The following is a 15,943-nucleotide window of genomic DNA, read 5'->3' on the forward strand; positions in this document are numbered from 1 at the left end:
TATAGAACAAATTAAAATATAGACAATGAATATGGGATACAATATGGACATGCCACTGATATAAACTAATTCAATTTCCAAAACTAGTCATGTTTGAAGGTGCATAAGTGCATTATGGGAAAAGCAACGATACCTGTAGGCTCCTATGCCAGCTGATATTAGCAGCTAAATCATTAATTAGTCTATCACACAGTTTAAACCCACTTCTGCTGCCTGACAATAACTTTAAACTTCAGATGATCGTGAAAGATTTAGTAATGGTGACATCTAGAGGACGAGAGACATGAAGTCATAACACCAGCTAACAGTTTAACACGTGACTGCTTCTTGTCCTATTTTTGTCATCTGTCAACTCAGCTTGAGAACTTGGCGAGTGTTGTGGAAGGCACGCTGTCTGTCACGACCGGGCTGTCACCACTGCCATTCTCTCTGTGGCTGAAACAAACAAACAAACAAATAGCATGAATCCATGAGAAAGATCACAACCAAGGGAGGGGAATCATAGTTATTCTGGAAGTAGAATGGACATTTTCTATATATATCTACACAGCCTCTATGTGGGTAAAAGCTGCAGAGAAGAGCAGCATAGGGTTTGTGCATAATGCGGACCTCGTCAAGCTCTGAGCATCTACAAAGTGTGAATATTTGTAATATTCATCTTGTAGATGTCCATTCTACTGTCGCCAGTTCCAGGTATTTACCTTCTTAACTGTACTATTACATCACTGAGCAGCTTTTTACAGTCCAGTTAGACAGCTTTGGCTCTGTGGATATACAGAGACACATCTGATCAGAGCCAAAAAGAAGAAACAGTTTTTAGTGCTTGTTTAAGAGCAGAAATAAAAAGTAGGGAAGCTGTAAAAAGTTTTGTCAAAGACTTTTGTCTTTTTTTGTTTGTATTTCAATAACTTAATAGAAATGTGGGAAAAAGTTCTTTTGACAAAAAAAAAATCTTAAAATTGTACTTTATACTTCCCAAACCAGTAAAAAAGAAAAAAAATACACTTTCCATTAATCATAAGGTGGAAAAATCATGTTGCAAAATATCCAGATAAAAGTAATGAAAGACAAAAGTTATGCCTTAAAATTAACAACTAAAAATCCCAGAAGATGAACAGGTAAAAGGTGAAGGTGCCACAGTTGGATATAAAAATAGCCTACAACAAAAAAAAAATCTTTCCAAGTAAGGATGGGTAATTTAGCTTTCCAAACTCTGTAGAGAAACATAGAATCTATAATTGGTGCAAGGTTGTAAATAACTTTGGTCTTTCTACATCGGCAGATCACAATATTGTGAAAAGATTCAGGAAGTCTGAGGAAATCTGTGTGTAAAACCCAAAACAGAAACCACTTCCACAGATAACCTTCAAGGCCCTATATGTAGCACTGTATTAGTATTTAACACTTATAGCCACTTGGGATCAGGACTCTGAGTACCTTAAAGGACAAATTTTTATGCAAGAGTATCCAGTGCCGTATTCAGAAATGTAGCCCCAAATATATATGTAACTAGACAAAGAGAAAGCCATTAATAAACTTCAGAAGCACCACCAAGTTATCTGGTCATCTCAGTGGACATGTGTTCTGTGACCAGATACGTCCATGTAGTAGCCCACGAGCTAAAGCTGACAATATCCAGGCTGTTTTCAGAGAAAGCTGTACAAGCCAGTCTCTGTAATGACATGGGTGTGCACCAATTTCCATGGCATGGATGATTTCATTACGTGAAAGGTACCATTGATGCAAGGGGCATGTTGGAACATTGCACATAAATATTCTACTATTGACCCTTTCCTGGGAATTTTACGCTCATCTCAGCAGAACAATGCCAGGCCTCATTCTGGAAAACGTCCAGCAATGTGGTTTTGTGCACACAGAGACCGTCTCCGCATGGAAACATATAAAGCGTCGCGTAAAGGAGAAATTGGAAATTGGGGATTTAGCCAGATGGACACACTCCTCTGAAAAACATTTAATACCTTTATCTTCCACATGATGAAAACATGTCGTTAATAAAGACACAATCTGTTGCAACTTAATGTATTTGGACCAATATCTGTGAAGCTTTCAGAGGATATATTCTAAGTTTAAACTGCATATTAGAAAGCTTTTTAAACTCTTCAGGAAATTAGGTTTTTATTTACTTTTCTAACAACGCTCACACACTGTGCACTTCTTCATTAGCTCAACTTGCACTCAAAACTGATTTAGCACTTATGGGGGGGGGGGTTGTAAATGTACTTAAGATTTGTTATTTTTCTCCAATAAGTTGCATTGTACGAGAGTATTTGACTAGATGTAAATAGGTTTTGGGGAAGGGGATATAAAAATGTGAAGGGTCTATTTTTAGCCTAATTTTTCAAACCAAATGTTGACCAGTTTCTTTATATATTCAGTTGCATCTACATTATTTCATGTTGGAGTTAAGCTCTACATTATCAGGCTTTTTTGAGTGAGTAACCTGACGGACAAAACCAATTAAATTTCTGGAAAGCAGCAACAGAACTTCTTTGAGATTAACTCAAGCGAGTTTTAAATGAGCCGGTGCATTTATGACTGTGATGACTTATGTGTAAAGTCCCAAATACATTTATTTAGCACTTTAACCTGTGTGCTTAAGACTGAAAATGTTACATCTTTGTCCTTACTTTGTTCCTCCACCCCTGATGCCTCCTCCTTGACTTCATGTGTTGCATCTGCTTCTGTAGCAGCAGGTGGCGCCACTTCATCTCCAGTTGATGGCGCAGAGTGGCAGGAGTGGCAATGTCCTGCCTTGTGCGCTGGAGCCTCCAATGTGGATCCCAGCTCTACAGGTAAAAGGATTTCTAGTTTTGGCTCAGTAGAAGCTGCTGCTAGCTTAGTTGTGCCAATAACCGCTTCCGCTGTCTCTTCTGCTGAAGGTTCAGCTGCAGGCGCCTCTCCTGCAGGTGTGCTGTCCTCTGGTGACGTCTCCATCACTGGAAGAGCTTCAGCAGCGACAGTGACCTCCTCAGCAGGTGCAGCTTCCTCATTGGGAGCAGCATCTTCAATGGAGGAGGCAGCTTCATCAGGAGAAGCTTCAGCATCTGCTTCTTCTATGGTCGGGGTTTCCTCTGGAGGTGGTGCTACCTCCTCTTGTGCCGCAGCAATATTTGCAGTTGTCTCCTCCTCTTGTGCTGCAGCTGCCTCCTCCTGTACTGCAGGAAGAGTTGCAGCCATCTCCTCTTGTGCTGCAGCTGCCTCCTCCTGTACTGCAGGAGGAGTTGCAGCCATCTCCTCTTGTGCTGCAGCTGCCTCCTCCTGTACTGCAGGAGGAAGACCTGCAGCTACCTCCTCTGCAATCGCTTCTTCAGCAGCTGCAGCTTGTGGACCTTCTGCAGCAGATTCTTCAGCTTCTGTTGACATCTGCTCATCTTCACTTGCAACAGCTGGCTCTTCGGATGCATCCTTAACATCCGTGTCCTGGGTTGGATTGAGGACCTCCGGCAAGGGGACCAGTGCCTGCCCATCAGTTTCTATCTGGTGCACTGCTTTCACCAGATTCTCCTCACCGACAGAGGCAGCAGCAATCTCAGCTGTTGAACTGGCCAAGAGCTTCCCAGTTGTGAGCAGATCTGACATAAATGGAGGGATGGAGAACAGACGGAATCAGTTTTTTTTTCTTCCAGAAACGTTCCTTCATTCATTCATGTATGTATTCATTCCTGTATTAAAACATTAAAGCATTAATCTACAGCAAATTCCATCTTAAATGAGATTCAAAACTGTGATTGTAGTTTGTTTCTATACATGCATGTTTTTCTTAAAAAAAAAAAAAAAAAAAAAAGTAAAGTTAATAAATAGACTTACCTTAAACAGTCATCTATCACTTGGTAGTCTACAGTCACAACTTCAAGCAGTCTAAGGAGTCTCCTTGCCCAGTTCATGCTCCTTTTCTACCTTTACTGGAAAGAAATACTTCACCGCATCTTTGCAAGTTTCTGGACGGATAATATGTTCTTTCAAAATGTCTCGTTATTTAGTGTCTTCCTATTTCGGACAGCACTTAACCTGTTAACCCCTGAATTCATTTACAATCGTAGAGAAACAAAAATGCAAAATAGCAAAGAGAACAAAAAAATGAAATTAAGAAAACGAAGTATTCAAATTTCTGACCCTTAATAGTACTTTACAGTACGCATAGGAAAAAGTTTTTTTTTCCCTTCCATCACTCTTCTGTAAACCTCATCTGGTTATGTGAACGCAGTGTAGCAAAACAGTAAATTGGAAATGCTAGCAAAAGGAAATCTGAACATTTTAGTCACATTTTCTGTTACAAGTGTGTATTTAAGGCAGAAATATGAAGCTTGGCAGGAGCATGAACATGGCAGAAGAAAAGCAGCAGTTTCTACAGATGGGAGTCTCTACAAGTACATACAATATTTTACAGTAGATACAAGCATCTATACTGGCCACAAACCTGACCTGAACCAACACCAGTTCTGCTTTTTAACTAGAAGCAGAGTAATGCAGAAATAGTTTAAGGGTGATAGTTTGAATAAATCTCAAACAACCCTGTAATGGACCATCAGAACGTCATCTTTATTGAATTTAAAATGTATTTATTATAACTATTTTAATCCTGTAGGTGTGTGATGCCCAACTTTTAATGCCCAAACAGATGGATGAGTTTGTCGAGGTCATGCTCCTGAGAGATGAAGCTGTCACAGTGATAAAAAGGCTCAGAATCATCAGATACACACACAAAAGAAGGAAGATGGCTTGAAAGTGGATCAGTTAAATTATCTGAGTGAAAGTTGGGCATTGTTTTTAATTAACTACAGATCTGGGGAACATCTGAGTGTGCAAAGTAAAATGAAAGTGAACATCCAAAAGAACTCCAAATATTTTCACCATGTTTTACTGATAATTGTGCAAAAACATAAAAGCTGGTCTGGAACAGAGAAAACTGGTTTTAGGTCACAGTGAGACAGTAATGACAGAGAAGCAAGGCTGAACATCAGAAATCTTCTACACTACTTCACCGTTAAAGTTTGTAGACAGCTTAAGGAACAACATGTATTATAGTCCTATTTTAAGGCCACTTAAACATCCTCTTCCATAGAAATCCTTAGCAACTTGATCCCTTATAACTGCCTTGGTCAAGACTCATCCCTTTCTGTGATCATCAAACCACAGTTCTGACTGGCTTTGGTGTGAGTTTAAACTTTACAAACTGCATTTAAAACCGATTCCATCGTTAAAGACTGATGCCAGATGCTATTTGGATCTGGATGATTAGGAAAGGGAAGGAAGACTCTTGAAAACTGGACTGATGAACCCCTGACTGGTATGTATAAATCATTTCTGCTTACCCTTTTTAAAACAAAGGGGGTTCATGAGTCATTTTTTCCTGAGGCAAGGGAACAGGAACACAACACATTGAACTTCTAGCCCTCATTTTCTGGGTCAACTATCGAACCATCACAGCTTCATGCAGCCACCTCTGCAGCAGGGGCAGCCTCAGCCTCAGGGGCTGCAGGGACAGTCTCTGCTTCAGCGGGGGGAGCAGGAGGGACTTCATCTACTTCTGCCGTACCAGCGCTCTCAGCTGCAGGAGCCTCGGCCGGCGTCTCCACTGTGGCACCGGCTTCTGCAGTGGCTTCAGGCGCTGCCTCTTCCACCACAATGGCGGCAGCAGCTTCCTCTGCAGCTGCATCTTCAGCAGCCACTAAACCAGCCTCAGCCGCCACGACGACCGCTTCTTCAGTCGCAGCCTCAGCAATCGGTTCAGCTGAGATCTCTGCTGCTGGTTCTGCAGGAACAGACTCAACTACGTCAGCGGCCGCTACTGCCTCCTCTTCTGCTGGAGCGGATTCAGCTGCAGGAACCTCTGCCACTGGTTCTGCCACTGGTTCTGCCTCAGCTGGAGCTGCAGAGTATGGAAACAAAATGTATTCACATCCAGGCCATCTGACAGTGCTTTTCAGTTCTGCAGCGACAGACATGAGTTCTGAAGAAAATCCTTTGTGTAAGAGGCGCTCCAGAGTGATTAAAATAAATCTATGATTTAGTAATCGCAACAAAACTGAATCCTAAACAAAAAAATAAAAGATACATTGTGTGTTTTGACCTTTGTCCACAAGCAGATAAGTTCTGTGCAACTGAAAGTTCCTGGAGAACTGAGACGAATGCATTTAGAAATGCAGAACACAACATTATGACACGGCATCTTGTTGGGTCTTGATGTATTCCAAATTTACACTCAAGGCTTGGAGGTGTGTACCTGTTTCATGGTTTGACAGCTGATTAATTGTCAGTTGTAACTGGTACAAAAGGCTGAATATCAGCCTGCGAATTCCCAGACTTTAATGTAGAACTGACTGTAGGCGGCAGCCAAAATGGTAAAACAGAAATAAAAAAATATTCAACTGGTAATTTATCTGCTACTGACCGCATCTCGTTCTGGCAAATTACAGATTGTAGAGTTTCACATAATTAAATGTCTGCATTCTCCTGCCGTCGTCCTGACTTTTACAAGTTTAGCAAAACTCTGCAGTGGAGTAATGTATAAAAATCAACCCAGACAGTAAATGGACATGAAGCTCTTGCAGCACAGGGCTGTATGTTGTTGCTTACAGGCAACGTTTGCTGCTGTTTTCATATTTTAAACCCTCTGAAAGTTTCTGACTGTAGTTTGTAAAATCTGTTGTGCTATGTGTATGATTGTAATTTTGTTATTTTACTACTTTGTAAAGTGTTTTTGTGCCATCTGTAATAACTCTGTTTCATATAAATCCCTTTGAATCGTTTTGATACTTTTATATTAGCCATTTCCTTCTTTGGGCAAGTAAATGGATCCACACACAAAGCTGCAGGAACATTTATAATATTTCAAAAGAAACTTGATAAATTAACTCTTAGATTTTTTTAAATTGTTACAAAATGCTGTTTTTCCTCATAAGAATCTTTTTTGGAAAAGTAGGAAGGTTGAAACAATCAGTGCTGTGGCCTCCACAGAAAAGCGCCTTGATTTCTGTGTTGATGTTTAGCTGATGCATTAACAGACAAGACATCGAGCCGTCTTCTTATTAATGTTGCATGAGTTATCTGGACATGATCCAACTCTAATGGAGGAGCAAAGTTTATAGCAGGCTTTACTGTCAAGCCAAGTGGGTCTATCAGAATGATCTAGATTTTATTCTGCAATTTAAACACTTTAGGATTAGCACTAAATCTGCCATAAAGAGCAAAATAAAAACTGAACCAGTAATGAAGACCCCCCAGTCTCTCCTTGGATAGTCCAGCGGGGATGATGTGAGGCTGATGTTCTTTAACAGCATCTTTAATACCATCCAGCCTCAGTTGTTGAGGAGGAAGCTTGAGAAGTTGGAGGTGGATCCTCTTTTTGTCACTTCTCACTAAGAGGTCGCAGTATGTTCGAATGGAAAACTGTTTCACATACTTTAGTGGACACCACTAGGGCGCTGCAGGGTACTGTCCTCTTTCCCTTTCTCTACACACTCTACTCTGCTGACTGTGCACACAGATCCGTAACGTGTCATGTTCAGAAGTTCTCTGATGACACAACATGTGTGAAGGGAAGGGATGAGTGGGAGTAATGGGAGCTTATTTCCAGTTTCACCACCTGGAGCGGGGACAATGGTCTTATCTTAAACTCAGAGATGAAGGAGATGATGATTGACTTTGGCAGGAAGCCCTCTCACCAGCCTGTTGTCATTAATAAGGAAAATACTGAGGTGGTCGGTGTGTATAAATATCTGGGTGTACAACCAGCAGACTGAACTGGCCGGTACAGGAACGTGCCCTGTATAAGAAGGAACATAAGTTGTTCCTACGGAAACAAGGCTTTTGATGTGAGCCGTCAATGTGTTGTGGCGAGTGCCGTCTTATTTGGGGTGGTGTACTGGGCTACCAGTATGACCATAAGAGACAGTCACCGTAGCAACAGGCTCCTCTCACTGTGCTGTAGAGCTGAACAGCTTAAAATGTCATTTATCCCATCTGCTGTAAGGCTGTACAACACAGGTCTGGATGGAAATTGTATCTTAATCTGTGCACTTTATTACCTTTGTTAGTAACTTTTACCTTTTTCAGTAAGCCTTTTTATGTTATTTAGAGGTTTCGTTAATTGTGTATTTGGTTTTTGCTGTCAGACATTTGATTTTCCCCTTTTTGGGGAATAATCAAGTTTTACGTTCAATGCAAGGATTTCTAGCAAATTACCAGATTTCTCTTCTTACATCACTACATGGCATCAGCAAGATCTTGCTGATGGACATGGAAGAGCTCCATCCTTACAAAGAAACTTCCACTCATCGACCACTTATGTAAGCAACTTGTCTTAAGATAAAGGGATGACATCATACAGACGTCTTCCAACCAATTTCCTCCCACAAAGCAGCGCATCAATACAAGAGCTGTCATCTGAGCACTAGAAACTGTTTACTTAAACACTTCCATCAGTGGGTTTTGTGGGGTCAACAGCTTAGGTCTTAGGTCTAAAGAAGGTAAAGCAGCTGTTGCTGAACTGTCAACATAATGAGTAAAGTGAAGGCTAATCATCAGAGGGACGGAAATAAAACTGCTGACCTCAGCATGACGTCAGTCACCGTCTGACGACAGCTGAAGAATACGCAGTTTATATAGTTTTGCGTTTTAAAAATGCAGATTTAGTAATTTGAAATTGATATTGATGCAGTAAAAAAAAAAACAAAAAAAAAAAAACCCAGATCTACACCATGACTGCAAAGGCAGTTTTCAGTTTCAACATTTAAGGTGAAAGTTTCCTGATAACGTGGTTCGTTTCACACCAGAGCGACTATTTTAACAAATCTTAGAACACGACATGAACCCTGACGAATGTCAGAATCCTCTAATCAAGACTTTTTTACCTCCTAATTTCTATCTTCAGTATCGTTTCAGATTTGGGAGGTATATTCTCCGTCACTGCGGTGCACATCCACATCGCAGATGAGTCGGCCCCTCTGGGCGCCAAGCCACAATCGCTCCGGCCTGACTAGACAAACGGTTTGCAGACAAATCCAAACAGACAGGCATGATAAAGCCTTTCACAGTGATCATTCTAGCATGAGAGAGATCTGGTGGTGCAGCAACAATCTGCTCTGAAAGACGTGCAGATCTTCTGTTTTCACACTCGCTGCAGCGATTCCCTGCATTCCCACTCTAAAGCCCTTTTCACACATGCACTATTTTCACCGAACCCGACGGCAACTGAGGGGTTCAGCATCACACTGGAATGAGACTCCATTGTTTTCTAATGACAAATAAGCAAATTAGAGTGACATAGCATAAACCAAAGCATGCAGCCACATGATTATTACTGAAGAATTCACTAATAGAAAAGAGATTCATCAGAACACATGCATTAGAAAAATATTGTAAATTTGTGAAATAAAAACCTAAAACACTCAAGTTACTTGATTAAGATGGCATGAAAAGCAGAAAAAAACTTTACTTTTATGTCAGCTTGAATTATTTTCAGACATGAAAAAAGAAAAATTCTTTCAAATCAGGTCAAAACATCCTGCAGAAACAGAGCAGCGTTACAAGATACGACTTTCCATGAACCCTTTCGCTTCATCTTTGATTTTTCCCTCAAATTTTCAGTGGGATCACTTCTAAATCGCTGCTTTTTTGTTGCAGTCATGTTTATCAGATGCAGCAGGTCTGCAGGCACGCTAACTGCAGAACAGTCTGCACACTTCGCCTTGTCTGGGATTTTTAATAGAAATGTAAAGAATAAGCTCATGACAAACATTTCCTCTATACCTCTGAAAAAAATACATTTACATTAATTACATCAAATTCACATTTTGAAACATGTTGCTGAATAAACATCTAAGAGACGTGATTTAATAATTTTACCTTCTGGCTGCATGTTAAAAAAAGAACTTCAGACTCAGCAAATAGACTTAACCATCATCTGTGTCCTTGTATTTTATTTTTAACTGTTCTTTGTTATGTATCTCTTACTTTACCATTTTATTATTTTATTTTCTTAAGCTGTTTTTGATCACTTGCTGTTTCTGTACAGCACTTTGGTCAGCTGTATGTTGTTTTTAAAGTGCTTTATAAATAAATATGGTATGTATCAGCTCTTCCATAAGACACGATTTGAATCTGAATCAAATGTGACATGACACAGGCGTGTCTAAATAAGTCAACACTTTGTTACTGGAATCAAAAGCTTGGAGGAAAACTGATGCTTGAAGAGATTAAACAAACTCATGTAGCTGTTAACACCAGCTAGCGAATGCAAACACATCTGACTAAAATAAACACTTGAAACTATTATGATACACGGTGCACAAATGTTCTGAAAACTGTGTGTGTGTGTGTGTGTGTGTGTGTGTGTGTGTGTGTGTGTGTGTGTGTGTGTGTGTGTGTTTGAGCAGCTGACCTTTTGCCATAGAGCCCATGTTGGCAAGTCTGTCCTCATAACGCTCACTATCACCATTGACTGTTTTGTAGGCCTGAGAGAAAGAGGACAGATATGCGTTAAGTTTCACAACACTTTTTATGATAACAGCATAAAACAACAGTTTCACATCCTGATATTTCCTCCTCTCCTGAACCAGCACAGCTGAGACAGACTGCAAACAGAGGACAGGGTCTGTCTACACAGCGACTGCCGTTTTTCCACAAAGCATAATGAAGCCTGTATCTGAGCAGTGGCGATGTCTGGAGTTCAGCCTGAATGTTGACTGGTTCCCAGCTCACGCCAGCAGACGTCACACTGTACACCAGCACTTACTGGGTCAACCCACTGGCAACACTTTGGATGTTTGACATGAAATCCGATTCATTTTCTTTTCCATTTATAAAATTAGTTATTGAATGTCATTTGGTAGATAATCACCACCTACACCCACCCCCACATCCACACCCACAAGTTCCACCGTAAAACCACAGAACCGCCCACTGATTGACAACTTGATATACAATGAAAAATTACATGGTAAAACAGCAATGAAAATAAAACAAGAATTAAAGCCAAGTTAAATTCAGTGTCTGGTTGAAATGCGTGTGTGTGAAGTAGTACACTACAAACCAAAAGTTTGGACACACTTTCCTCATTAAAACCAATGGGAAAGCGTGACCACTAGCGTGTCCAAACTCATCGACCGCTTAACAAGGACTTAAAGTTCCTGAGCAGCTCTGATGTGAAGATACGACTGAGGATCAGGTTCACCCAAATACTTCCGGCTGGTTAAACTGAGCTGTTTTAGTCATTTTGGGCAGATATCTGACATCCAGTCATCGGATAAAACGGTTTATTGGGATTAAAATGTATGGATGGAAATGTAAGCTGCTGTCCGGCCGACAGGCACAATTTCCAGATAAGAGGGAGTGAATGAATCAATCACAAACTCCATGTAATCTGCGAACCCTGAGGCCATATTTACCAAACATTTTCATCTGGTTTTCACATCACAACTGCTTAAAAATCTAAGTAGCTTAATCAGACATATGCCATCATTGATCTTGCTCGTCTCTTTAAAAAAACTGATTAAAAAAAAAAAAAAAATCTGTCTAAACACATGACACAGCACATAGCCCATTTTTATAAGACATTTATATATACAAATATTTATATAATTACAATATTTACAGCATCAAAGATCAAAATAATTTACAAAACTGACCAACTTTTAAGATTTATTGTACGTTTTAATGGGATTTACTACATCCTGCTCATGCAACTCTTAAAAACATTTTAATTTAAACAAATTTAGCAGAAGATTGCATGAAAGAAAACAGATTTTCAGACCAACTACAATTTAAAGGCTACTCACATAGACGACTGCAGCAGTGAGGCCTCCTCCACACAAAACAATGTACGTCATGTTGGTGGAACCTCCAGGAATGCCGAGGGCCATGTGTCGCACTGGAGGGGCTGGTGAACACAAAAGCACATTAACATTCATGTAAAACATATTAAAATGTGCTTCTTTGCACTTTTCTTTATACTTTCTATCAAACTGCTTACTGGGCATCGCTGCGTGCGAGTCAGAGACATTTTAAATGTCATTTCATGCTAAGGTCAAATTAAAACAAAGGACGGTTCATTCTGACAGTGACAACATGTCTCCATCCTATAATCCAGTTACACAACACAGCTCTGGACATTTGTAGCAGAGGAGATGGAAAGATTTAGCAGCAGCCAAGCTAAACACTGAACCGTCCCTTGAATTAAATCCCCACAACACAAACACAAACACTTCCTGCCTGAGAGCCAAGATTTGCATCAGAAACAGCTTCAGAATGATGACATAGGCTTTCATTTGCATGGAATAGTCCTGAAACACATCGGGATTAAAATGATTCTGCTGAGGACTCTTCAAGATGCTTGATGTGGGGAAAAAGTGGCGATGAACAAAATTTGCTGATTTTTTCCTTTTAAAAGGGATTGTCAGTGCTGCATGCAGGAAGACGACCATAAATAAAACCACTCTTCGTCCTGCAGCGCTGGCGTACCCTAATCTCTTCCTGAATCACACCCAGAGCACACACAAAGAGCACGTGCACGGACAGAGTTACCCTGAAGATGATATCTTTAGCATTATTTACGCCTGTGTGCGAACACATGCACATGTTTCCCCTGCAGGGCAAAAGAGAACTAAATGTACAACAGGACCTGGTCTTTAGGTTTCACATATGTATTCCAGCAAATCCAGTCATTTATCCACAGATACTTTACAGTACATGGAAAAATACATAAAAGCTGATTGAGTTTGTGATGTTTAGATTGTTCCTCTCACATTTAACAAGTTAGATCCGAAAGAGTCTTCAGGAAGACGTGTGTGCAACGAAGAGGAGCAATAAATAAAAGTTCAATAAAAGTTTAAGTAAACCTCAAATTGGGGCAGAACAAAACCAAATTTCAACCTGTAAAACATTGAGTTTATAAAGAAGAAATGGACAAGACGTACTCAAACCTGATTGGCTCCCAGCAGAAGCTAAAAAAAATTTAAAGTCTACGTGGAAAAAAAAAAGTACAGGGAGAAAAAAACATTTGGTTTAAAAACTATAAAAAGATTATTAAGTAATTTCTAAATCATAAAATGGATCAAATTAACAACATCTTTTTGTGTTGCACTTTATATTTTATATCAGCTACATGAAATCAAAGAGCTAAATCAGTCTGACTTTGTGAAGATGCTCACAGTGACCAAGCACCTGAACAGCTTAGCCACTTTAAAATAGCCATCATCACTTTAGCTTCAGGTATGTTGTCATGACTACAGACACTTATGTCGATCCTGACTTTCATGTTGGCGTCTTTATTAAAGCAAAGGCAGTGTTCACATGCTCATGAATATTCTGACATTTAACAAGTTAGAAATTAAAGTCTATATTTATTATCACCATTGTTGAAGAAACCAGTTGCTTTTCAGGTTATGGATACTTGGAACGTATTGCATGGAGAGCATAAACACTGACAATTTGGGCTCTTTAGAAGAAAATAAACAGCTGGAATATATAAATGTACACACAAACAATGGCAGACCAAGAGGAGAGTCAGCAGGCGTGAAGCCAACAACTTCAGGAACCGCCTGGATGTGAAATGAGCTTTAGAAGCCACTTTAAAAAGACAGAAGAATGCAGACAGTGTCAGGGTCACCTGTTCCTTCTCCAGCCTTTATGCTAAACCATCTACCTTTTCTGTGCACGTGTCAGCAGCGCCCACCTTTCATCAAAGTATATTTATTGTGTATTTCTATAGCTCTTCTTTCTCTATACTGAGTGTTTTTGATCAATTCAGTTTAAAGTACAAATTCTACATGACTAAATCTGAAGAACAACAAAAGTGCAGGTCTGTCCTGTTATGGATGCTGAGCTGGTCTAGCTGTCCAGCTTCCCTTCTGCTCTAATACCCATGACACAGCAGCACCATGCAGCGCCAAGGCCTCTACAGGTTATTTATACAGGTAATCAGTTAATCCCGCTCTTCAGGTTCAAGCTGTAAAAATGGACACACGTAAGGCAACAACCCACAAAGTATCTTCTATGATGGTGGAGACATGTGAGAGCATGGAGGGCAAATAAACCCCCCTTCCTCAGTACTGTCCAGCCCCACCGTGTGCTGGCCAACAACATGCAACCCTGAATGGCAGGAATGTTGAGGCCAACACGCCACAGTGTGGTGTAGCGTTCTGCATCCATCTCTGCTGTCCAAACGTACAGCAAATGATCTGCAGAGTTATATTTCTCAACAGGAAATTAAAGCAGCAGCTTGGCCTCCGGCTGAATTCCACATGCTCACACACGAAAGTAAGAAGACGACTCAGGTACGCATGCACGCGTGAACAGAAAAGACTCTGAACATACAAGCAAGCATGCCTAAATCCCTCCTCCCAGACTAGCAAGCAAATCAAGATTTCCAAGCAAAGTAAATTTGTGCTCAGAAATGAATTTTTAATCCCACACTTTATCCAAGAAAACCCCCTCCAGCCTGGCTGATTCCTCTGCGTTGCATCTGGGCTCCATGTGGTCCTACTCCTGAGAAGTCCAGGGGCAGGGTGTTACCTTGCCAAAGCAGGTCATTTCTGCACACATACTGGCCTCCATGGTGGAAACTCACCAAAAAAATCCGTGCAGTTGATTAATATTTGTCAATTAATGTGACAAACGTTCTGGGATGTAAACATGAGAACTTAGTGTTCACACACAAGAACACTCTGTCAGGCTGCTGCCTCACTGAAGCAACTCTGCACACTGCAAACACACTAATGCACCTCTTTCAGAAACATCCCCATTCTTACAAATCACATTTACATCCACATTACTGAAAAAACAATGATGCACAATCTAAACACGAAGGGGAAAAAAATCACTTTAAAAGAGAAAACAGAGAAATTGTACAGTTTAAGACAAGAAAAGGCGTTTTTAAAACTAACCACATGATGATTTAATTACTTTAATCAACTTGGCAGCCCTGCATGGCACTGCGTCTATGAAAACCGTGGTTAGTAAGAGGACAGTACCGTTGCTGGATGCGGGGTTGAAAAGCCTCTTTGCCAGCGGCCCGACCCTCTGCCATGCCCGTCTGCACAACATGCTCGCTCGGTTTTCAGCAGCAGGGGAAGGAGTGTGTGCGTCTGCAGCCGGTCTCAGAGATAAATGATGAGGAGCACTCAGCTGCAATCCAGTCCTGATTAGAAAAAGAGCACGCCCCCCCGTTAAAAAACAAAAAACAAAAAACAAAACAAACAACAGTAACCTCACCAGCACGCCCTCTAGAGGTGATAATGTAAAACAACACATCCAAGACTGAAGATTCAGCAGATTTTCCTGTTTGATTTATTGTTTTATTAGACTTTTACGTGTACTATCATAGTTTTTATTTTAATTAAAAGTGCTTGATATTTTGCACATACGTATTTGCATGTTACGTTACACAGTTTAATCTCCCAACCAGGCATTAAAACCAGCCCTCTTTGTACTGTTTGAAAGCGAGAGGGATCAGACATCCCTCAGCCTGCTTTTCAAGTGGATTACAGCCCCATTTGTCTGCATGGAGAGAGTAAATAATGCTGGTTGTGTAATACAGACTGAGGCAGAGCAGGATGCCAGAGAAAGTCAAAGCTACACTCACAGTCAGAGGCAAAAAGAGGCCAAATCCAGATCTCCATTACATGATGTTGAGCTCCACAACAAAGTCTGCATCTAAACAAAACAACTCATTTCCAATGTGGAGACAGCTTATAAAATACTGAAACATATCATTTGCTTGCTTTTTGAATACTGAATATGCACTCAAAAATCTGTTCTGCAAAGTCAAAGTGAGTTTTTATCATTATTCAGATTATACAGCAAAGGAGGGAAGAAACTGGGTTTGCTCTGGATGCATCTGCAGTGACAAATAAATACAGACTGGAATAAAAATAAGTAATCAGATATTATAAACACATTATATTACACCAGTTTACAACAAACG

General features: G+C 40.4%; 1 protein-coding gene across 1 annotated transcript; it reads right to left on the bottom strand.

Annotated features, from left to right (window-relative positions):
* Positions 1–5,136: 5,136 nt before the first annotated feature.
* On the bottom strand, positions 5,137–15,106 carry LOC306774456 (uncharacterized protein). Its single transcript, XM_079264495.1, has 4 exons — positions 14,991–15,106; positions 11,799–11,899; positions 10,403–10,475; positions 5,137–5,890 (listed from the first exon to the last, which is right to left on the bottom strand). The coding sequence occupies exons 1-4, from the start codon at positions 15,061–15,063 to the stop codon at positions 5,451–5,453; spliced, it is 687 nt and encodes a 228-aa protein (XP_079120621.1). The 5' UTR covers positions 15,064–15,106; the 3' UTR covers positions 5,137–5,450.
* Between the last annotated feature and the right edge of the window lie 837 nt (positions 15,107–15,943).

The sequence above is a fragment of the Telmatherina bonti genome (genome assembly GCF_933228915.1).
Source record: "Telmatherina bonti genome assembly, chromosome: 3".
Lineage (NCBI taxonomy): Eukaryota > Metazoa > Chordata > Actinopteri > Atheriniformes > Telmatherinidae > Telmatherina > Telmatherina bonti.